Source organism: Talpa occidentalis, unplaced genomic scaffold (assembly GCF_014898055.3).
Source record: "Talpa occidentalis isolate TD23 unplaced genomic scaffold, MPIMG_talOcc4v2.1, whole genome shotgun sequence".
In the NCBI taxonomy this organism is placed as follows: Eukaryota; Metazoa; Chordata; class Mammalia; order Eulipotyphla; family Talpidae; genus Talpa; species Talpa occidentalis.
The window spans coordinates 24,293,058-24,316,670 of NW_026555331.1; the positions used below are offsets into that span (position 1 = coordinate 24,293,058).

The 23,613-nt window shown below is 36.9% G+C and overlaps 1 protein-coding gene across 2 annotated transcripts in view; it reads right to left on the bottom strand.

Moving 5' to 3' along the window:
- PKHD1L1 (PKHD1 like 1) overlaps window positions 1–23,613 on the bottom strand; it is a 141,677-nt gene that overhangs the window by 43,453 nt on the left and 74,611 nt on the right. The window contains exons 39-49 of one of the 2 annotated variants that reach the window (XM_054692025.1): window positions 21,904–21,945; window positions 20,859–21,008; window positions 18,969–19,143; window positions 17,870–18,026; window positions 17,383–17,539; window positions 16,156–16,235; window positions 15,197–15,326; window positions 14,020–14,149; window positions 4,497–4,738; window positions 3,204–3,340; window positions 711–1,740 (exon numbers count right to left, since the gene is read on the bottom strand). In XM_054692025.1, the coding sequence (XP_054548000.1) occupies window positions 711–1,740; window positions 3,204–3,340; window positions 4,497–4,738; window positions 14,020–14,149; window positions 15,197–15,326; window positions 16,156–16,235; window positions 17,383–17,539; window positions 17,870–18,026; window positions 18,969–19,143; window positions 20,859–21,008; window positions 21,904–21,945 (2,430 nt within the window). Of the gene's footprint in view, window positions 1–710; window positions 1,741–3,203; window positions 3,341–4,496; window positions 4,739–14,019; window positions 14,150–15,196; window positions 15,327–16,155; window positions 16,236–17,382; window positions 17,540–17,869; window positions 18,027–18,968; window positions 19,144–20,858; window positions 21,009–21,696; window positions 21,946–23,613 lie in introns of both variants that reach the window. The other variant, XM_037502668.2, reaches the window with a different exon arrangement.

The following is a 23,613-nucleotide window of genomic DNA, read 5'->3' on the forward strand; positions in this document are numbered from 1 at the left end:
GTCTCTCTTTGAAATTATTATGCAAAATCACACACACACACACACACACACACACACCCTTGCTATCTTATTTAGAAAAATCCTTATCATTAAAAACTTATAAGCACACTAAGTTCTGGAATCTCTGAATATTTACAGAAAATGTGATATACCCTGAACTTGAAATTGAAAATTATGTAACCCACAAAGTGTGTTGAATTTCTTGCTAGAGTTAACATATTCTTTGAACTAATTCCAAATTTAGAATTTAGATTGGAAAAAAAAGGTTCACAGCAAGCCTGTAATTCACTTCTTCCATTTAAAGTATTTTAACAGTATATATCCAATTTGTCTACATGGCTTATTCAAATAAACCTAGAATTTATAAGTTCGTGGGATATGACTGCAGAATTTGGGTAGTCAGATAAGCAATTTTTCATTTGTGCAATTGAGTATGAATGGAGGAGATCAATGTTTCTATAAATATCATTCAAAATATGCTGCTAATTCAAAAACCAAAATGCAAGTGAAGGAGAAAAAGGAAAAATTAGAAACTGCATTTGGGGGTCCTGCTGAAAACAGTATCTCATCTGTGCCTAGTGCTGGTGTATACCTTAAACATCGATAAAGTTTGGTGCTAGATAAGATCTATGTTTGACATTTTACCTCCCTGTATTAGTACAAACATATTTGCCAATGTGTTTTCATCAAAATTTAAAATATAACATTACCTGTCAGTGAACCATCAACATCAATCAGTACAATTTCGTGTTCCCATCGAAAGCCAGCCTTGTTTGGTGTATTAAAATACTGGATGTCAACAAACTTTGCACTCCAGCCTCCACATCTGTCATTACAAACTCCAGTGATGGATGTCACACCCAGAGCTGCACAGTTGGGACGGTCAAAGTTCATAAAGTGCACGGAAGATACAGTCAGGCCCTCACTAAATGGGAGAACCAGGCCTTTCATTGTGCAAAATGCAGACCCCATTCCCAGTTCATCAAGATGACCAACTATTTTGGCATTTTTAACCACTGCTCCATTGGTTTCACCCCATCCTCCAACATAAGGGGCTAGGATCCTCTTAGTTTCAATTCCAGCCTCATAATTATTTACCATTACAAAATTATGGAACTGAAGGGCACCTCCATTGACCCATTCCGCTCCTTTTTGACAGTTCCAAGTAGTGAGTGAATTAAATACTGCAGGTACTGGCACTGTAGAAGTACAAGATCCTGTTTGCATGGGGAAATATTCTTCAAATATCCATATTCCGAACCAACCTTGAGAATGAACAGTGTTGTTAAAAAATTCTCCAAGAGGAACTCTTTTTTGGCAAATGTTTCGGTCATAGGATGGACCATCGGGGTGGTTGTTCATTCGGTACCAAAAGCCAAAGTGAGTGCCACCAGCAACTGCATTGTGTCTTATAGTATTGTTTGGGTTGGTTACCCAAAATGCAGCTGGGGTCACATCATCATTCAGAAGACTCATACTTTGCTGTACAAATACTGCCAAGTTATATTGTAGGATATTGCCATGTTCAATTCCATCTTCTATAAAAAATGCTCCTCCCCTGATATCATATATAATATTCCTCTCCACCAGAAGGTGATGTGTGTTATGGATGGTAACAGCTCTGTTATAGGTCTGGTGAATTGCACAACCTTTTACATAAGAGTTAAATTGTAAGTCTCCAAGCAGGTGCCAATGTATTGGATATCGCCCCAACCGGAAAGCCTGGCCAGCATGGAATATCTGTCAAGCCAAGATCACAGCTCTTTAGTGATACATGTGGACTCAGATTTGCTGGTACATATTTTGTTTCAAAATACTTATCTTTAATTTTATATTATCATTGACACATTATTATTAACACATAAATCTGTTATTATTATTCATGTTTATCCTTGAAAACATTATTTGGCTCCCACTCTGCCTTATTTTATTCATTATGTAACAGCCATACTTGATGTTAAATGAGTGAACAAACAAAAACCATCTCTGACTCTTCTGCTTTTCATTTTGGGCTATTATGAAAGTTTTGTGTTTAGTAAAATAAAACCTCTTAGATGTCTTTTCCCCCTTCATTTTGATTCTTACATAATAATAACCTTTCTTGAAGGTTTACCAGGCACCAGACACTGTGCAAAATGTCCTATAAACATTATCACAGACTTCATCACAATCCAATGAAAACAGGCACTTATCATTAACTTCATTTATTGAAGTGCAGAAAGTCTGTTCATTGTCACAAAACTTCATTTAAAAGTAAGTTGGGCTGATTCTATAGTGGGTGCTCTCATTAATCATTCTGCTGTACCTTTTTAGAGAAATGACCTGACTAAATGAGAATGTGAGCCATGGAAATATTGGTGGAGGAACATTCTAAACAGTATGAAAAACAAGTGTAAAAGACCCTGAGGCAGGAATGTGCTCGACATGGTCAAGGGTCAGGTGGCGAGCATGCTGTGAGCCAGTGGACAATCACAGTAGGTACAGTCAGAGTCCAGCTCAGGGGCAGATCATGTGGGTCCTATGGGAAAGACTCAAACTTTCTTGTTTTTATTGATTGATTGACCAATTATTATTTTTGCATAAAAGAACTGGGGTACAGGACAGAGGTGTAAGGGAAAGGATTCACCAGAGACAGAGTGGGGAGCAGAACAGGAAGATTTACTGAAATACACTGCTAAGGGGAGTAGCAGGCCAGACAGGAGAGGTCTGTGGTACCATGTGGCTGGGGATCAAACTCAGGCCATAGTTATGATAGTGCTGAGACTTAACCCGTAGGCCACCAGGGAGGCACCCAAACATTCTTGTTTTAAGTATAATATGAAGTTAATAATGGGTTTTGAACAGATTGTTAAAAATCTGATTTATACATAAACATTTTTACCTTGGCTCTGCTGTGGATTCCACTGGAGTAAAGATGGAAGCAGGGAGACCAGTTAGATATCCCAGTGAGAGCTGATGGTGGAGTGGACCAGGAATTAGATGAAGATAGTAGAAAAAGAGTGGATATAAGCTATAAATTTTGTGCACAGAGTAGATAAAAATTACTGATGTGGAGTGTGAGAAAATGGAGTGAAAAACTAGGTTTAATAGAGTTGACTGTTGACTAATCTTTCTCCTTTACCATAGTATAAACATCTGGCAAACAGCAGGAACTCAATATACATTTGCGAAATGGATGACCTTCGGCATAACATCACCCTTACCTCTACATACTCAATTCTTCCAGTCACCATGTTAGCACCAGGTACAGGAGCATGAAACATTATGCAGCCTCCAAACTGGTCACTTCCTATTTCTTCACCAAACTTTCCTTGGAAACATGTCTGGGTAGCAAATTCACCTTTAAAAAATGTTTTGAAGACATCATAGAGAAAAGCCATGTCAAAATACTCTATATGAAGATATTTCTCCTCATAGTTAATTATATCTTTTCATTCACATGAAATTTTTATCTTATTCTGGAACATAACCATTTGCACTTCTTTGTAGATAATAATGGTAATAAGCCATCTCGTTCACCTTTCACATTCTCTAAATACTTACTAAAGCATTTTTCAATGACAGTAAATATTTGAATGGTTGAATGCATACTGATAAGGTATTTGTTTTATTATCTCTGAAGCTTCCTCCCAAAATTTGGGGACTTAACATAATTCATGCATCTTATACTTGTATAGAAATAGAATATGCATTATCTTGCTTAGTTCATACAACTATAGCAGTAGGTTGAATAGTAAGTATTCTTACTTTAAACAGGGTGAAATTAGATTTTCAAGGGCATCATGAGACTTGGTGCAGATGGTGTAGAATCAGAATAGAGGTCATATGACATCAAATCCAGGTAACTTTGTCTAGTACTATACTTTCCATTGAAAAAAATCATGTATCTGTGCTGTATCTCTTATTATTTAACTGCTTATAGGATTGTACTGGTATTAATGATTATGTAAAATATTTAAAAGAGACTAGTAAAATATATTTTGCTTCTTAAATACACACACACACACACACACACACACACATATGTAACTACTGTGGTAAACATGAAGCTTCACCAATATCCACTTCTCTTTCACTCCTGGGTATAAAGGGGTTTGTGCTATACCCAGTTAAGCATAGCAGTCATGGAATCAGTTCTGATTAATGACACTTGAATGGAAGAGATAGGTGTCATTTCAGGACTAAAGTTTAATGCTGGTGCTTGAGTCTCCAGCCATCTTGTCTCCTGTCTCAGAGACCATGGAGAGCCGGGTTGCAATGGAGCCTCCATCAGCCTAGATTCTGGAATAATTACAATGAACAGAGACCCCTGTTAACCCATATTGAACACATGTTGCATATATGAACAACATACCTTTCTCATTATATATCACTGTGGTTTGGAATACTGATCACCACAATATAACCTTGTTCGGGGGCTTTCAACTGGGAGATGACTTTGCCCCCAGGGAACATTTCTGCATTTTGAGTTAATACACTATAGCTGCTAAAATTACCTGCATTAAATCCATCAGGACATGGTGGGATTTTATTATTCCACTCCATATTATGAGATCCCCTTATTAAAATATTCCTGGTAAGAATTCCAACTTCTGCCCTTGCTTCAAACAGAGTTCCATCAGGAAGTGTGACAGTGATCCCGAGGTGTGTGTGATTCAGTGTATTAGTCAGTGTTATGTGTTTGCCATCAGCAGATACAGATGCTATGGTCATTTTCTCATTCTCTCGTTGACTGTGTCTGTAAAATTTTTTTAAGATTCACTTTAATATAAATCAACATAGTATTCTGGTGTATTTGTTTTATGCTATCCTGAACACTTTGTAAAACAGAAAATGTTTAATGCCATACAACATTCTGAAAAGTAATTTGAAGAGAGCATTTTACTGGTTTCTACATACATTTACAGATGCATTTCAATCAAGTATTTTCCTGGTGCATCCCTTGTCCATAGAACTGCACTAATCCTATAAAGTATTTAAAAGAACTTCATCTATAAATTAGAGGATCACACTCAGTGCTTCTCAATTGAGGATGAGTTTGTCTCCCAAGGGGAAAAACAGCAACACATGGACGATTTTTGGATGTCACACTGGAGAGTGATCCTGGCATCGAGTGGGTAGTAGCTAAGGATGTTTCCAAAATCCTATGACATACAATAAAGAATTATCCAGTCCAAGAGGTCAGAAGTGCTAAGGCTGAGAAACCATTACAAAGGGAAACCATTAGAGGTTTGTGAGCATGACAAAGAAATGACTGAGGCAATGTTTAAGAGGTCTCATTTCCACCATTCCCTCAGTACACCTTAAGTTCCGGCCAAGCAAAAGGAGTTACTGATCTATACTACACATATCCATGTATTTAGTCATTCAATAATAAATGTATTGAGGGCCTACCCCATTTTCTAGACTCAGGGCTTAGTGCTGGGGACACCAAGTAGAAAGTGCCCCTGACTTTAAGGAGACACATCTGTCAACCCTAATTGTATTGTGCCTACCATATTGTGATCGGTTTGTGATTGGTGCTGTTACCCAGATAAGCTTAGGGGAGTTACATGTGTATTTTCCTGACATTCCCTTTGACTTTCCTCTCCCCTGGAAAATCTTTTATTTCCACTATATACCAATTCAAATATCATCTGAGAAATAGGTTAAGGGTCACTTCTTTCACCTTTCCCTGTCCTTCTTCTAAATACCCAGTACACCTGTTTCATGCCCCATCAGAGCTCATTGCAGTCTTATGACAGATGTGCTTATTTGTCCTTTTGACTCCCTATAGTACTTACTTGGAACCAAGTTCTGCTTTAAGTGTTACACATATAATCTCACTTAATTCTTGCATTCATTCTGAGATTGATGTTAATGGAATTGCAATTTTACTGAAGCACAGTGAAATAATAGGACTGCATGCCTACTAAGTGGTAATGCTGGGAGTTGAACCTGGACAGGCTGACTTACAAAGTAGTATTCTTATTTATTTTCCAGCCATCACAATGATATTTATTTTTAAAAAAATAATATCATTTTTTATTGTGGTGACATTGGTGGATAACCTGCACATGTTTTAGGGTCAGTGATATTTATTTAAAAATATATGACTATGAATGTATAGGTGTGTCTTTCCAACAATGCCACTTCCCTAATTACAAATGTCATTGATTTCATAATTCCACAGGTAGAATATAAATCTTTAGTATGGGTTAGCAGTGTTGTTAACCAGAGGCTCTACAAACTCTCAAATACCATTTACTGATGAAATAATGAACACTGATTTAGATTTGGTAGGGAACTCCTTAATTTTTATTTCTTCAAGTACACTTTTTATGTGGTAAATTTTGAATTTACTCTTCAATTTCACAGAGAAAAGCTGTAAATGAGGACTTTCCACTCTATTAGTAAACCCTATCATTTTGCTCCTATTTCATTTTTTTTTTGCCATTATGTAATTAAATTTTCTTCCAAGGGCAGAAAAAAATGGTCATTTATAAAGCTAAGTATACGTTTTACTCTTCCTGACATCTGCAAGTCTATTTTTAACTTGAAAAATGGCAAACTCAAAAGGCCATCTTGAATTTTAATTCTAAATTGAGTCACAGCTTTAATATAATTCAGCTATGTCTTGTCATAAGTTACTGTGTTCCTTGATAAGCATAAAAACATGCAATTTTGCTATTACCTGCAATTTGAAAAATTAAGCAAAATTAAAGCTCCTCTTGCACCCTCTCCCCAAAAATATTGTTGGTATAACTATATTAGCCTTTTCTTCCTTATTTACTAACATATATAATTAAACAGAAATTAAGGGTCATAACCAGTTTAAACTGCAAAATGTCAGACTTATAAAAGGTCATGTTAATCATCATTCATTTTATAATGACTTCTTCCCTTGTATTCAAACTTTACTAACAATTTTGCTCCATGGAAACCATTGCCAATGCTATAGAGTAAGAAAATAGTTCACTAGCTACTTTGAATCAAGTTTTTTGGTGACTGCAAACAAGGAAGTTCATACACATTTTTGCATAAATCATTAGCTAAAGCTCCAAGTCAGATGCTTGCCAATAACTTTCAATAGCAGAATGCTCCCTTCAATTAAAATCTTACAAAGGAATATAATATAACCATAAAATAGCAAGATATTTTATTGATATATATTTACCTTATAGGTTCAAATAGATATTTTTTCTTTTTTTTTAAGAGTTATTTATTTATACAAGAACTGGGGTACAGGTCAAAGGTGCGGGAGGGTGAGAGACATAGCAGGGAGCAGAATAGGCAGACGGACCAAAGACACTGCTGAGGGAAGCAGCGGGCGAGGTAGGAGAGGTCTGCCGCACCATGTGGGTTTCTCCCTGGCCAGCAGGGAATCGAACCTGCCTTACAGAGGCTATGGACAGCCTCACAGTGCGGCGCTCAACCTGCTGTGCCACGGGGGAGGCCCTATACGTTTTTTCTTACTGTAAATTCAATCAATGCAAACAACATACCAGTGATCAACCACCTGTTAATATTTAGTAAATACACACTTGGCTGTTCATATTTCTTTATTAGAGGATTTGAATTTAAATTAAATAGTGGAGCAACATGGCGGCGAGGAGACGCTGCGAGTAAGATCTCCCATTAAAAAAAGTTAATAGGGAGGAAAAGTGGCAGGTCCCAGTGAGAACTGGGACACGGAAGATAAACGGGTGACGCCAGCGAACTGCCCGAAGAAGAAACTGGCCATAAAAGAGGACCAGAAGGGAGGGAAGCGCAGAACCCTGCTCCCCTCCCCCGCCCACAGAGGCGGCACTCTCCGACCCGCAGAGAGGAGGGAAACAACAAACCAAAACGGCCCACAAAAACAAACAAGGCAGCAAGCGGGACTGTGAGTGGAAAGGAACTATTGCAGCCACCACACCCCTTGAACGGGAGCTGAGGCGAACCCTGCAGGATCCGCCACGGCGGTGAGCGAACAGCTCCGGGCGCCATTAGAGAAGAACAAAGACCCCGGGAGACGCGCACACAGCCCGGGCTGCCAGTAAGCTGGCGCAGGAAAGTGGCGCGCTCGGCGCGCTTGAAAAGCAAGTGCAGACCTGGATCGCGGCTGCCCAGGTCCCCGCGCCTGCGACCTAGGCTTGCGGGGAGACACGCGGAGGTCCTCACTGAGGTGAAGGTCCCTCCCTGAGTGAGCAGGAACCAGGCGCCCAGGCACGGAGCGGTGCAAAAGGCGCCATTCCCGCGCCACTGAACTGGGCTACAGCCCGCGTCCTGGAACTGAGGGCTTTGAACTGAGACCCAGGGCACGAAAATTCGGGGCGTGGTTTCTCCACAACAGTGGGGCACAAGGCAGACACAGCACCCCAAAGCTGTTGAGGTGTACCCTACCATTCCCGCTCTATTCTCTGTCCCACGGGGTGGGGGGAGGCGAAAAACAGCCCCCAAGGACAATAGGAGAGATCTCTGGCGCCACCTAGCGACCAGGAAAAAAAAAAGTCACTAACACCCTATAAAACAGGACATTTCTTAAGACTGCTTGAAAAGGGCAGAAGGTTTCTGGAGGACCCAGTGGCCAGCCGGGAAGTAATTCCACGCCAGGCCCCTTCCGACCAGCAGTCTGAGCCCACAGAGGGAGCAGGCACCCACGTCCGGGGCAGACTGGGTGCGCAGAAGAGTGTGCCTGAAACCGGAGGCGCAGGGACTGCATCCCGCTTCGCCATTTGAGAACAGGGACATTTCTTCAGTAAAAACTGCCTAAAACCAGCAGAAAGCTCCCCCAGAAGACAGAGATGGCTCCTGGAAGAGCCAGAGGGGAGCGGAGAAGTTCACCCAAGATGTCAGTCAGTCCGAGCAACACAGTGTCCCAACGCATACGACAAATTAGAAAACAGACAGTAGGGAGTAGAAGAACCACACGCAACCTAAAAACTCCTCAGGAAAGAAGCACACCACAAAAAGAAAACCACTCCCCAGATTGCAACGACAGCAACTTGGAAGAACTTCTGAGCCTTCCAGAAAGAGAATTTAAAATTGCCATGATTAAAAAAGTGATAGATCAGAAGAAGGAAATTGAGTCCCTAAAGAGGGAAGTAAGAGAAATGCAGGAGATCAAAGAATTAATGGAGGAACTAAAGAACTCTGGGAAAAGCAATGAAAGCAGAATAGATGAAATGGAAGAACGAATAAGTAATCTTGAAGACACAGAAATAAAAAGAACCAAAACAGAAAAGGAAAGAGAAGTACGAAGGAAAAAGAATGAAGAAAGACTTCGGGAACTATCTGACTCCATGAGGAAAGGAAATATAAGAGTTATAGGAATTCCAGAAGGAGAGGAGAGAGATGTAGGAACAGAGAAAATATTCATGGATATAATTGAAGAGAACTTCCCAAATGAGAAGAAGGAGCTGAAAATTGATATACAAGAAGCAAGAAGAACACCAAACTTCCACGACGAAAGGAAAAACACAGCAAGACACATAATAGTAAAGCTCCCAAGAATCCAGGACAAGGAAAAAATAATGAAGCTGACAAGAGGGAAGAAACAGATAACATTCAAAGGAAAACCAATCAGGCTGACATCAGACTTCTCTGAAGAAACACTACGGGCAAGGAGAGAGTGGAGGGACATAGTCAACAGACTCCAAGAAAACAGATGCCAACCAAGAATACTCTATCCCGCAAAGCTCTCTTTCCTCCATGAAGAAAGAATATGGACCTTCCCAGACAAAGAGAAACTCCGGAATTTCATTGCGACTAAACCCCCACTCCAAAAAATACTACAAGGAATCCTAAAGCCAGAACCTCAGAGGGACGAATAACAACGAAAGAAGACCAAAAAAAAAAAAAAAAGTTATTAAAAGAATAAATAAATAAAATCAAAGGAAAGACAAACATAATGGCAAATACAGATGCTAACATATCAATATTAACTCTAAATGTAAATGGACTAAACTCTTCAATAAAAGACACAGAGTTGCAGCCTGGATTAAGAAACAAAACCCAACCTTTTGCTGTCTCCAGGAAACACATTTAGCTACAAAAGATAAAAATAGGCTCAAAGTCAAAGGATGGAAAACAATCCTACAAGCAAATGGGCCAAAAAAGAAAGCAGGAACAGCTATACTTATATCAGATAAAACAGACTTCAAACTCAAAAAAATAAAAAGAGACCCCAATGGTCACTACATTATGATCAAGGGGACAATACTTCAAGAAGAAATAACACTCATTAACATATACTCACCAAATGAAAGAGCACCAAAATATATCAGACAACTGTTGTCCTCTCTGAAAACAGACATCAGAGAAAACACATATGTAGTGGGAGACTTCAACACACCACTATCAACAATGGATAGATCAACAAGACAAAAAATAAGTAAAGAAACTAAAGCTCTAAATAAGGACCTAGAGCATTTGGGCTTAACAGACATCTATAGAACACTAAACCCAAAAAAAACGGAGTACACATTTTTCTCAAGCGCACACGGATCATTCTCCAGGATCGATCACATACTGGAGCACAAGACAAACATCAACAGATACACCAAGATTGAAATCATACCAACCATCTTTTCTGACCACGAAGGCATCAAACTAGAAATAAATCATAAAAAGAAGGCAAGGAACTATCCTACCTCATGGAGATTAAAAGCCACACTACTGGAAGACCACTGGACTAACGAGGAGATCAAAGAAGAAATTAAAAAATTCTTTGAATTGAATGACAAGGAGGACACCAATATCCTAAATGTATGGGATGCAGCAAAAGCAGTAATAAGAGGAAAATATATAGCAATAGAAGCTCACATCAAAAAACAAGAAAGAACTCAAAGAAACAACCTAATCTCGAAGCTCAAAGATCTAGAAAAAGAACAACAAAAAAACCCCAGAACCAGCAGAAGAAAAGAAATAATAAAAACCAAAGCAGAAATAAATGAAATTGAAACTAAAAAAACAATCCAAAAGATCAATGAAACCAAGAGCTGGTTCTTTGAAAAAATAAATAAAATAGACAAACCCCTAGCCAGGCTCACAAAGGAAAAAAGGGAGAAAGCACAAATACACAGAATCATAAATGAAAGAGGAGAAATCACAACGGACACAGCAGAAATCAAAAGAATAATCAGTAACTACTATGAACAGTTATATGGAAACAAGTTCAACAATCTAGAGGAGATGGACAAATTCCTACAACTCTACAATCACCCAAAGCTAGATAAAGAAGAAATAGAACACCTAAACAGACCAATTACAAGCAGCGAAATTGAAATGGTAATTAAAAACCTCCCCAAAAACAAAAGCCCAGGACCTGATGGATTTACAAATGAATTCTACCAAACATTCAGAGACGAATTAGTGCCTATCCTTCACAAACTCTTCCAAAAAATTGAGAAGGAAGGGACAATACCAAACACGTTCTATGAAGCCAATATTACACTAATACCAAACCGAATAAGGACAACACAAAAAAGGAAAACTATAGGCCAATCTCCCTAATGAACACTGATGCAAAAATCCTCAATAAAATTTTAGCTATCAGAATCCAACAATGTATCCATAAGATAATTCACCACGACCAAGTTGGATTCATTCCAGGGGCACAAGGATGGTTTAACATCCGAAAATCAATCAACGTTATCCAACACATCAACAAAAAGAAATATAAAAACCATATGATAATATCAATAGATGCTGAGAAAGCTTTCGACAAAGTGCAACACACATTCATGATAAAAGCCCTTGAAATTCTTGGGATACAAGGAACATACCTCAACATCATAAAGGCCATCTATGACAAGCCAACAGCCAGTATCATTCTCAATGGTGAAAAGCTGAAAGCAATTCCATTAAGATCTGGAACAAGACAAGGATGTCCACTCTCACCACTGCTTTTCAATATAATACTGGAAGTCCTAGCCAGAGCAATAAGACAAGAGAAAGACATCCAAGGAATCCAAATAGGAAAAGAAGAAGTCAAACTATCACTATTTGCAGATGATATGATAATATACATAGAGAACCCCAAAAAGTCCACAGAAAAACTAATTCAACTCATCAATCAGTTCAGTAAAGTGGCAGGATACAAAATCAACACGCAAAAGTCAGTAGCCTTCCTATACACAAACAATAAATCTGAAGAAGAAGAAATCAAAAAAACCACCCCTTTTATTATCGAAACAAAAAAAATCAAATATTTGGGAATAAATCTAACAAAAGAGGTAAAGGACCTATACAAAGAAAACTATAAAACACTGTTAAAAGAAATAGAAGAAGACACAAAGAAATGGAGAGATATCCCCTGCTCATGGATTGGAAGAATAAACATTATTAAAATGGCCATCCTTCCAAAAGCAATATACAGATTCAATGCTATTCCAATCAAAATTTCAATGTCATTCTTCAAAGAAATAGAACAATTATTGATGAAATTCATATGGAATCACAAAAAACCCCGAATAGCCAAAGCTCTCCTGAAAAAAAAAGAAGGGAATGGAGGCATCACACTCCCAGACTTCAAACTCTACTACAAAGCCATAATCATCAAAACTGCATGGTATTGGAACAAGAATAGACATACAGACCAATGGAATCGAATAGAAAATCCAGAAATAAACCCACAGATTTATGGTCAACTAATCTTTGACAAAGGAGCAAAGACTATGCATTGGAGCAAAGAAAGTTTGTTCAATAAATGGTGCTGGGAAAACTGGGTCGCTACATGCAAAAGAATGAAGCTTGACCACTACCTCACACCATACACAAAAATCAACTCAAAATGGATTAAAGAACTAGACATAAGACCTGAAACCATAAAATACATAGAAGGAAATATAGGCGAAACACTACGGGATTTGCACATCAAAGACATCTTTACAGACACATCACCCAAAGCAGTGATAGTGAAGAGAAAGATAAACAGCTGGGACTACATCAAATTAAAGAGCTTCTGCACAGCAAAAGAGACAATAACAAAAACAAAGAGAAACCCCACCAACTGGGAGAACATTTTTGCACCCAACACTAATGATAAAGGACTGATCACAAAAATCTGCAAAGAGCTGATGAGACTCAGCAACAACAAAGAAAATAATCCAGTCAAAAAATGGGCAGAAGAGCTAAAAAGAAACTTCTCTGAAGAGGAAATGCAAATGGCCAACAGACATATGAAAAAATGTTCAACATCACTTGTAATCAGGGAAATGCAAATCAAAACTACCATGAGATACCATCTCACACCAGTGAGAATGGCACATATTAAAAAAACTAGCAACAACAAATGTTGGCGAGGGTGTGGAGAAAAAGGAACTCTTCTGCACTGTTGGTGGGAGTGCAAACTGGTCCAACCACTATGGAGAGCTGTGTGGAGATTTCTGGACCTACTAAACATAGAGCTTCCATATGATCCAGCAATTCCACTCCTAGGTATTTACCCAAAGGACACAGAAACATCAATTCCAAAGAGCACCTGCACTCCTATGTTTATAGCAGCACTGTTTACAATAGCTAAGCTTTGGAAACAACCCAAATGCCCAAAAATAGATGACTGGATCAAGAAGATGTGGTACATATATACCATGGAATATTACTCAGCATTCAAAAAAGATAAACACATGCAATTTGCAGCAACATGGATGGCACTGGAAGGGATCATGCTCAGCGAAATAAGCCAAAAAGAAAAAGAAAAATACCGGATGGTCTCACTCATAGCAGGAATCTAGAAAACTTAAATAAGGGACCAGGAAAATGAATATAAGAAAGTGAAAATCAAAATCAACAAAAAACTATGAACCAGAGACACTTTTTGGGGGGTGGGAGGCGGGAGGGGAAGGATTGGGGTCAGAATGGGGCGTTTGCAAATGTATGGGGAATATAAAAATAAAATTTAATATTTAAAAAAAAATGCATGAGCTCCAAAAAAAAAAAATAAAAAATAAAAAATAAATTAAATAGTTATGGTCCTTCTGATTCATCCCTCTTTTCCATATTCAAAAACAAACCTCTACTCTAAATCAAAGTTATCAGGTCCAGAAAACATCATACCTGTGTCCTGTGCTTGCAATTACAATTTTATCTCCTGGTTTCCAGGTTACTGCTTCTTGTAAAATCAAAGTCCTTTCCCCAGCCTTTGCAGTATGAGCCAAACACGTCCAGATCACAGGAACTGGCAGACCTGGACCAACATACAAACCCAAGACTCATTAAGATGTACTTTCTCACTGAGAACTTTAGGTATTATAACCTTTTTCTTATTCAAATCAATTTTTGGAAGGTTTGTTTTACCTTAGCATTTTGTACCTTTCTCAAAAAGGAAGTACAACTATAAAAGAAATACTTTATAAGACTAGCAATAAAGTTTATAATAATATATATGTGTTTATGAAATAAAAATTCTTCTGCAAATGATAGAGTCTGTTTTTGATAACCTTTATAAGAACACATATAAATGCAGTGTGATGTCTGTGATAAAATAGGAAGAGAACTATTATCTTTGTCACTGTTGACAGGAATTGCTTATAATTTAAAGACAAAATAAATGTGTGAATTTCTGAAAATTATACTAGTAAGTGAATTTAGCATAATGCAGAACGTTCATGTTCAAAATAGAACATGATGTTTATACATCATAAATTAATTTTTTTTACATTCTAAATTTATGAAAGACAAATTGTTACAATGTAGAAAACATCATTATACAAAGGATTCACACCAAGCTTCCTTTAATAAGTTACCATGATAATTCAAACATGATCATTTTTACTTGCTGGTAATTTTTACTTGCTGGTAATCATTTTTACTTGCTGGTAATCTTCCAAAATATAGTTAGAGAAAAATATGACCATAAATTTATGGTTTTATTTTAGAAAGAGTCATTTAAAAATACAAAGGTAAGAAGTTACAATCTTCTACCTCCAAACTTTAATGCTTTCTCATATAGATAAATGAATGCAGTAAACAATCAGTAGGTATTGTGGTAAGTACTAAATTAGGCAGAAGGTATTATGGGAGCAAATTGAAAGGAATAAAGTGGAAGCAAAAAGTCTAAATAGCTTCCCCATGAGTGATATTGGTTTTTATTTCTTGATTCCTGATCATATATAGGGGCCGCCCCTGGACAAGGGGAGGACAGAGATAAAAAAAGGTTAAGAGGGAAATTGCAAGCAATATCAGGGATGTTTTAATTTAGGCATATTATAATAGGACAGCCCCCCTACTTTACCATGCAGATCCAGAATGCCCTCTCTCACAGCCAGAGTTTTGGCACCGTATACCGGGAGCTCAGGAGACCTCAGATGCCCATGCAAGGTAATGACAGCCTGGTGTTGAAATGGGGATGCTTCAGTACCAATCTGCAAGAGATTTGGTAGGCATTGTTCTGAAAGTTAAACACAGATACATAATTCTAATCACTGAAAAGTAATTCTTTTTTTTTTTTTTTTTAATTTTTTTTAAGATTATTTATTTATTTATACAAGCACTGGGTACAGTCAGAAGCGCGGGAGGGTGAGAGAATTCACCAGAGCCAGAGTGGGGAGCAGAGCAGGCAGAAGGACCGAAGCACACTGCTGAGGGGAGCAGCGGGCGGCAGGAGAGGTCTGCGCGCCATGTGGGACCCTCCTCCGGTGGCCGGGGAGCAGCCGGGGATGGAACCGGCGCCTCAGAGGCTGCGGGCAGCTTCGCAACCCAGCGCTCAACCGCTGCGCCACTGGGGAGGCCCTGAAAAGTAATTCTTGCCATGCCCCCCCCATTTTGAGAATAGCAGTTGTTCAGTGTTCAGACTCTTTCTTCAAAAAGGAAAAAAAAAATACACACACACACACACACACACACACACACACAAAACAAAAAAAAAAACACCCAAATATTCTAGTGTGCCAAATAAACAAGGCCTGAACTTTGGAAAGTATACATTACCTTAAACCACACTGCAGAGCTATATTCTTTTTCTGCTCTATTTTCAATTCTGTCCCATTATAATATGTTATTATCTTTCCATTAAAAGCACAAGACTACTCAGGGTAACTTTTCTCCTAAAAGGACTTTGTATTAATAACAGAGACCTACACAAAGATAAACTAATAAGAGGTTAGTATAATTAATGCTCCATTTTGCAGAGAGTATTTTAAAAAGAAAAGGGAGAAAGGTAAAAATGAAAATGTTACCACATTTGCCATATACCTGAAGAAGGCCTCCATCTGTAATTAGAATATTTTCTGCCTGGAGCTCAATGTCAGTTTCATCAAATATTAGCGTTCCGCCTATGAGTCATAAAATTTAAAAGCACTTCAGAGGAAAATTATTATTAAAAATTGTTTGTTAAATTATAGAATAACATTAATTTCTTACTCCTATCCTGCTATTACTGTGCATATCACTTCATTTTAGTATAAAAACTTCAAACAAGACAGAGTAAGTTTATAGAAACACAAATCCCAGGACAGATTATTTCCCTTTGACCATCTTCTGTTTTAATGCTATTAAAAATGTGCAGCTACATGAATTATAGTTCTACAGAGGGCCTCAGAATATAAGGTAAGAACAAAAACAAAGTTAAAGAATAGCACTTTTTTAGAAACTATTATAATATCATTATCTCTGAACATTTATCTGTTAATTCGTAGCTACAGCTTAATTAACAGTAAAGAATGTATGGCAATCCATTTTTTATGAAACTGACATAAATTTGTAAAAAGTCAATTTTTACTTATCCAAAGGCCCAACAGTTAATAAATTAAAAAATGAAATAGTACTATAATCCCAGAAGAAAAGACAAAAATAAAACGCAAAGGTCTTCAAACAGCTGAAGGCATTATGACAAAGTTTATACACTAAAGCCCAAAGCGCTTTCTCTTGCGAGTGATTCTTTCTTTTACATGTAATTACAAGGGTTCGGGTTATTTATTTTCTATAGTAAAAACAGAATATCAAGAAGCAGAGAGAACTGCAGGTAACAATCGACAGCAGGTTAACAGGCAAGGGAGAGAATCACAGCCTAGTATCCAAGAGGAGTCAGGGGTGTCATTGGTATAGAATTTAACACCTCTTTAAGATTTTACAACCCTGGGGACCCACTATCCCAGTGTTTTTCTAAGTGGGAGCTAACTTTTAATACTGCCATCTACACAAGTGCAAGCACATTCACTCACATTCACACACATGCACATTGCTATTGAAACAAAGGTTTTATGAAACATTTAACTGTAAAAAATGATTGCCTATACAATACAAACTTTGATATTTTATTTCATTAAAAGCCTCTACTTGGAACAACCATATAATTGAACTATACTCTGTATTAAGCACATGATATGATGACTGAAGCTCATAATCAGTAATTCAGATTAAATTAACTGCACAGAAATATTCCATATTCAGAATTTAATAAACATATTTTCAGACATTTACCCTGAATAAGCAACATTTTCAGAATAGGAGTACTTTGGTCCAGCAGAATTGTTTGTCCTTTTGTAATAACAACGAGTGACCCTTCCTCTGGGGGAGACTTTCCTCCCCATGAGAAGTTGGAGGACCAAGCATCGACATATAGGAAGTCAGCTTTACCCTGTAATAGAACATGAGAGGCTTAAATTTAGAGGCTATGATAAGAATTTTACATTCAATTTCTCAAAAAATCCCTCTCTAAAACAATAGATACTTTAATTCATAGTAAAGTATAACCTATTCTAAGTATGTTATAAAGCAAAACATCCATTGCCAGTTAGCCCCCAACCCAGACTCATTAAAACTCTGAAATAATAAAATTTTAGTAATAAGTAATAAAAACATAAACTGTTTTCATCTTATTATATAGTCATGTCTCAGTTGGTTTTTGGAGACTTTAACAGTGAAAATTCCATTACCAATTACATCACCTCCCAACTATTGCTATTACCTGTTTGGCCAAGCCGACATTTCTGATACTGACATGCACCGAAGCCCACCCTGAAGGTGTGTGGGCATTTGTTATGCAGATGATATGTGTCTGGTTGGAATATTCAACATCACATTTGGTTTCAGCTATGGTGATTGAAACATCCTGCATATTTTCACTGAAAAAGAAAAAGAACTTAGATGATTTTTTTAAATTTCTAGGTCACACGGTCAAACCCTAATGGCCATATGCACTATTGAATAAAGATCTTACCCTATATTCATCAAAGTGCAGACTGACACATTTTTTTCAGTAGTAAGGTTTCAAAATATTTGTTGAGAAAAAGGTAACCTAGGAGATCAAGAGACCAGCAGAAAAAAAATTGCACAAACTAATAGGCATTTCAGGATTGGGGAAAAACTGCCTTGGGTTCAATTTATTGAAAGATTCTTTGCCAGTTTCCAAACAGGCAACTTCATAAGAGACTTTCAGGATTGTTTTGTCTATGTGACGTTTCATTCAATTCACAGACTTTAATCTCCATCTGAAAATGCAAGATTAAGTCATAAATACTTGTGGAGTTAAAATTGCCTTCTTTGATTTTGAAATCAACCTTATCCATTTGAAGAATGACAGTAGGACAATAAAGTACAAAAATTTTAGGCAAATAATGAATATATTTAGGGAAAAAGAATCTGGCCATGACAATGAAATATTCCTGATGCACGAAGAGGTGCTTCGTCAGCCCAATGAAGCAAGTTCATTGTTGTTGCTAAAATGTTGAGGAAAGTGTAACAAGAAGGTGACTTATGTTTTTAAAGACACTTACTAGGATTCGTGACATTATTTAACCTCTCTAATCTCAATCTCCATACTATAAAATGGTCTAAATATAATATCTAACAAAGGAAGGTAGGAATGGGGTAGGGACGTGCTGTAACAGATTAAGTAGTCCATATATGTTAGCTATAGTATGATTACATGCCTCCTGCATGACTTTTGAGCACATGGTTACACATTACAGACTATATTTAAGCTCTGTCTTAACATACAAGAGAGCAGGCATGATGACTTGAGTTTGGAAATAAGCACCGATGTATGTACACGTGTAGACAGTTACCTGAAGCCTGAACCCATGACTGTAAGTCTGGTGCCCCCAGCTGTACTGCCTCTCCTGGGAGATATTTCAGTGATGAGTGGAGTCAGTGACATAGTGTATGTAAAAGGAGTCATGGACTGTGACAGATCCTTTCCATTGACCACACTCACTTCACAGGCTTGCTCAGGTCCGCTGCCTATGATAAGAGGAGTCAATTGAGTACCATTCTTATTCATTTCCAAAACCTCCAACATCCTCAATAACATCTTCCTTTCCCAAATCACTTTCCAGTATATGTGTGTAATCATACCGATCTACTGCCATTGTCAATTCATCAGGTTCATGCATATTATCACAGGTTCAAAAAAAAAATCCTTTCACCTTTGGAATGTCTTATACCGATGATTCTACAAACCTGCTTGTTAGACTTCCAGCCCTAGACAATCCAACATGGCAAATTACATCAGGAAGGAAGGAGGAACTGCTAACGGCAGGCATACAGACAATAGGAAGGAGTGACAGCTGAAAGCAAGGTAAGAGACAGAAAAACTACAGAAACCAATAAAAACATGTAAAAAGAAAAAGGAAGCAGAGCTAGTTTTCAGACAAACAACCTAAAAACCTCAAGAAATCTTGACAGCACTGCTGCATTAAAAAAAAAAAAAAGTCAGGATACAAACTCTGATGTTGAAATGGTAAACAAGCCTGGTCATAAAAAGTTACAATTTCTTCAACATTCTTTGTCTAATAAATCAGAGAAAGAAGCCAAATTTCTTTAAAGTTTTTTTTAAAAAACATTTGTATGTAAAATATGTCCTATATCATCTGGGATATTCCCCTTGATTCTACTTAAACTGTTAGACAATTAAAATGTATTGTGCATTTAAAATACCAGATATTTATTTATTTATTTATTTATTTATTTATTTATTTATTTTCAATTGAGGTAATACTAGAATACCCCATCTGGTATTATCGCCATAATACACCTACCATGAAGTCACCCATAGTCCACCACCATGTTCACTGTACTTCCTTCTTTGTTTTTATCCCTCTTCCCAGAGCTCCACCTCCCTGATACTTCAGTTCTGTAGTTAAGCTTTCAAGGGTTAGTTTTTAAGCTTGTCTTTATCTTATTCTTAGCTTAGTTACTTGTATTCTACATATTAGTGGCACCATCTGAAAATACCAGATATTTAAACCACATAACAACCCACTGGAGGAGGGTTACTATATGTGTATTTAATAGATGGAAAAATTGAAGCAGAGGGGATTTAAGTTAGCTAGTTAAAGGTGAAACAGTAGTGGCAAAACAGGTGCAGAGGCTACTCAGAGTCCATCTCTTAATCACTAAATAAAAATAAATATAAGTGATATTATCAAATCATTTAGCACATCTTTCATATAACATTCACTTTATATATTAACTTACTAAATCTCACTGTAATCTTATAAAATAGTTATTGTCATTATTTTCACTTTCATGATGAGGAAACTGAGGCCCAGGAAGGTTGACTACCTTACCCCAAAAAGAGCTTGGGTTTGAACCTTGGCGAACAGAGTTCACACTCATAACCATTACACCATCTTATCTAACTCTCTAATAGGAACTAATCTAACACTTCAATGAGAACTAAAATGTGTTCTCTATTAGGCATGCTTCATAAACTAAGAGCCCACTGTTTATGTGATAAACTGAAAAACTGCATTTCAAACAACCCTAAAAGTTATAAATCTTTAAAGACAGATAAACCTAGAAAACAAAGTTCTGAATACTTAAAATCAGAGCAGTAATAAAGATGCTGAATTACTCCAAAATACACAAAAACTTGAAAAGAGAAATTCAGACTCTAATCTTCATAAAATTAACCATTTTTTAAAGACTGCCATTTTTTTTTCCTGGCAACTTACCATTATTAGGTGGTATTTTACATAATAATGTTTTATCATCAGATATAAGCCTGTCGACTGCACATTCTGAGTCACATATTAATACAACTGAATTTTCTGGATTAAACCCTATGCCTGTCAGGATCATGGTTTGACCTCCTCCAAAGCTCCCTAGGTAGGAAAGAGAAACAGCAAAACACAGATAATTAAAAGAAAACCTGCTCTGTGTCTATATTTAATTTTCTTTTAAAACCTGAAATGGAAGTTGGAGTATATGAAAGATTCTTAACTGAAATTATGTATCATATCACATATATGATATCATATCATATCAGACCTTTACAATGCAACAGTCTCATGAAAACCTTCACTGAGTAATTGTGTATCTAACCATTTATTTAAATCACTTTTGGAACTAAAATTTCCTTCTAAAGAGATGGTAAAGAGTTTCAGAGCAGTAAAAATAAAATTTTTAATTACTATTATACTTAAGACTACACTGGTTATACTTTGTTTAAAAAGAAAACAGTACTTATTTATGTAGACATAATTACAAGCCAGTGACGTCTTAACATTACTAAAAAAAAAAAAAAAGAACTTTCACATGTACCTTGGCCATTTTAAGTAGGGTTAAATTTTAACATTATAACATTAAGTAAAATGTAGGCATTAAACTCATATTTTGAAATGACTGATACTCTTGAATGCTTCCCTATTCAATACACAAATAAAAGATTTTTATGTCATAGGAATTCAAATTTTGACCCTGTTTAAAGAATATGTTTCCTTTCCCAAGATAACCTAAGTGCTTCCTGAAACAACATAAAATATTTCTAGGGTGCTACATGTTCAGGACTACCTTGGCTTGGATGAATATTTTGAATATCTAGTGGGTACTCAAATGTAACTGTGGACACGGCAGAGCCTTTGGTCTTATGATGCAACACAACAGGAAAAGTGCCACCAGAGTGATCTCCAACGATGCACTGTAACACACTATCGTTGACCATGGTTACATTACATGGGACATTATTTATCATCACTGAAATTTCCAAGACATCAATACCCAAATTAGATCCAGAGATCTGAATTTCAGTTCCTGGTGGACCTTTAAAAAAAAAAAATCAAACAATGTAATTCCAATACTTGCAGATGCATTTAAAGATAGATCTATTTAATTCCAAAAACAAAATAAGATCTGGTATTTGAAAACTAATGTTTAAAACACATATATGCATTTCACTATAATATACATTGTAATATACATTGTAATAGTTGCTAGTTATTTTCCTCAACATTCATTATTTTCCAGACCTGTTCATTCTAGTGAGTTGTAAGCTACTAATTCCTCCTTGCAGACAAGAGAGAAGAAAGGAAAGATCTAGAGTTAGGAAACAGAAGTTGAGCAGGAATGTTGGAGTATATTACAAGAATGGGGTTGACTATTTTTTATATTTGATATTTTCCCGATTTGCACAATTCTTTCGAGGATGGACTATTTTTCTTAATTAAAATATTTTCAAAATATATGACTTGATAAACAAAATTATGATATAAAATTATCTGTCATATAGTAAATACAAAAAATGAGGACATAATTTAGACTTGTAGAGGAATGTTACATAAATAAGCTTTTCAAAAGCCTGAAAATTACCAAACAAACTAGCATAAGGACGATCTAGTCTTCGCTTAGAAAAATGAATCAATCTAAATAAGTAAATCTTTATTTTTAAAGTTAAGCTTCATATACATATATATTTTTAAAGATTTATTTAATTATACAAGAACTAGGGTACAGGTCAGAGGCATGGGAGGGTGAGAGAATTCACCAGAGACAGAGCAGGGAGCAGAACAGGCAGACAGATGAAGACACTGCTGAGGGGAGCAGTGGGCATGACAGGAGAGGTCTGCTGCACCATGTGAGTTTCTCCCTGGCCAGCAAGGAATTGAACCGGCGCTGCAGAGGCTGGGGACAGATTCACAGCATGGCGCGCAATCTGCTGCACCACTGGGGAGGCCCTAAATAAGTAAATCTTTATAATATGTTCTTCATTTGAATGGGCCAAATACCTCCTTAAAAAGAATTCTCTTGTGTCAACTAGTTAATAATCTATTTTTATATTTATGGAAATAAGATATTTGAATAATTATCATTCTTGGTAAAATCAATTGCTTGTGAATTTGAAGAGGTTTTCTTAGCCTATATCAATATTAATGGCATAGATTACCAGTTTTAATTCATGGATATTCATCTATTTCTTCCTCATTAAAATTTAAGTCATGTTAATAAGGATTTTGTTCCAAAATAGAAGTTGGAATTTGACTAAATATTTTATCTCAAGAATGTGCAAAATAGGGCCTCCCTGGTGGCACAAGGGGTTAAGCACTGCACTGTGAAGCAATTTGCAGCCTCTGCAGCATGAGTTCGAATTCCAGTCAGCAGAGAGCAACCCACATGGCGCAGCAGACCTCTCCTAACTTGCCTGCTGCTCCCCTCAGCAGTATACTTCAGTCGATCTGCTTGTTCTGTTCCCCACTCTGTCTCTGGTGAATCCTCTCATGCCCCACATCTCTGTCCTGTATCCTAGCTCTTGTATGCATTGATAAATAAATCTTTAAAAATAAAAAAAGAATGTGCAGAATACACAAAATAGAGACCACATATAATATCATGAATCCAATGTATTAATTGGGTCAAGTGTGATTGTCTAAAATTACATCTTAATAATCATGTATAACATTATTCTAATATATACAAATAAATATTACTGAAAAT